This window comes from Tigriopus californicus, chromosome 12 (assembly GCF_007210705.1).
Source record: "Tigriopus californicus strain San Diego chromosome 12, Tcal_SD_v2.1, whole genome shotgun sequence".
Lineage (NCBI taxonomy): Eukaryota > Metazoa > Arthropoda > Copepoda > Harpacticoida > Harpacticidae > Tigriopus > Tigriopus californicus.
Window position 1 is genome coordinate 6,438,657 of NC_081451.1, and position 800 is coordinate 6,439,456.

General features: G+C 53.0%; 1 protein-coding gene across 1 annotated transcript in view; it reads left to right on the top strand.

The window, feature by feature from the left end:
- LOC131892237 (uncharacterized) overlaps positions 1-793 on the top strand; it is a 1,258-nt gene extending 465 nt beyond the window's left edge. Inside the window, exons 2-3 of the mRNA XM_059242027.1 lie at positions 3-276; positions 347-793. Of these exons, the coding sequence (XP_059098010.1) occupies positions 3-276; positions 347-789 (717 nt within the window). The 3' untranslated portion in view covers positions 790-793. The remainder of the gene's footprint in view (positions 1-2; positions 277-346) is intronic.
- Positions 794-800: the final 7 nt, after the last annotated feature.

Genomic DNA, 800 nt, shown 5'->3' on the forward strand with positions numbered 1-800 from the left:
AGGTCAGTGTGCCCTTCCATCCACAACCTTCCCCGTCCATTGGCTTGGACATCTTCCAACCATCCCAAGGTCATGAGGGACCTCTGAGCTTCTGTCCCTTGGACGACAACGAAGTCCCTAGAGCTGGTGATCTGGTGGCCTTGGATGCGGAATTCGTCACTCTGACGCCAGAGGAGAAGTCTTCTGGAAGGAATGGGCGACTGATCACGGTCAAGGCTGCCGTGAGACTCGTGGGTAGAGTTACTTGCGTCCGGGGCTGGGGTCCGCGTCGTGGAGGTAAGAATCAAGAATCTGGCGGGTTTTGCACTGAGTACAGTACGTCAATTTGTTATCCTTTTCTTTGTAGTGCCATTCATTGACGACCACATTTCCTGTGAGGAGGAAATATCGGACTACGTGAGCAAGTACTCGGGGATATTTCCCGGGGATCTGGACCCCACCCAGAGCTCCCACCACGTCTTTGAAGAGGACCTACAAGAAGGTGCGCCATCTGGTGGACGTTGGCTGCATCTTTGTGGGACATGGGCTCAAAAACGATTTCGACATGCTCGGGATCGTTGTGCCCTCGGATCAAGTGGTGGACACGGTGCACCTGTTCCATCTGCCCCATTGGAGGTTGTTGTCCCTCAAGTTCCTGGCGTGGTACTTTTTGGACAAGCACATCCAAAAAGAGTGCCACAATTCCAACGAAGATGCGGGTGCTGCGTTGGAATTGTACCAGATCTATTTGGATCTGGAGGCCCAAGGAACGGTGAAGGCCACTCTAGCCAAAGTCTTAGATCAGGCTAGGTTGCTGAATT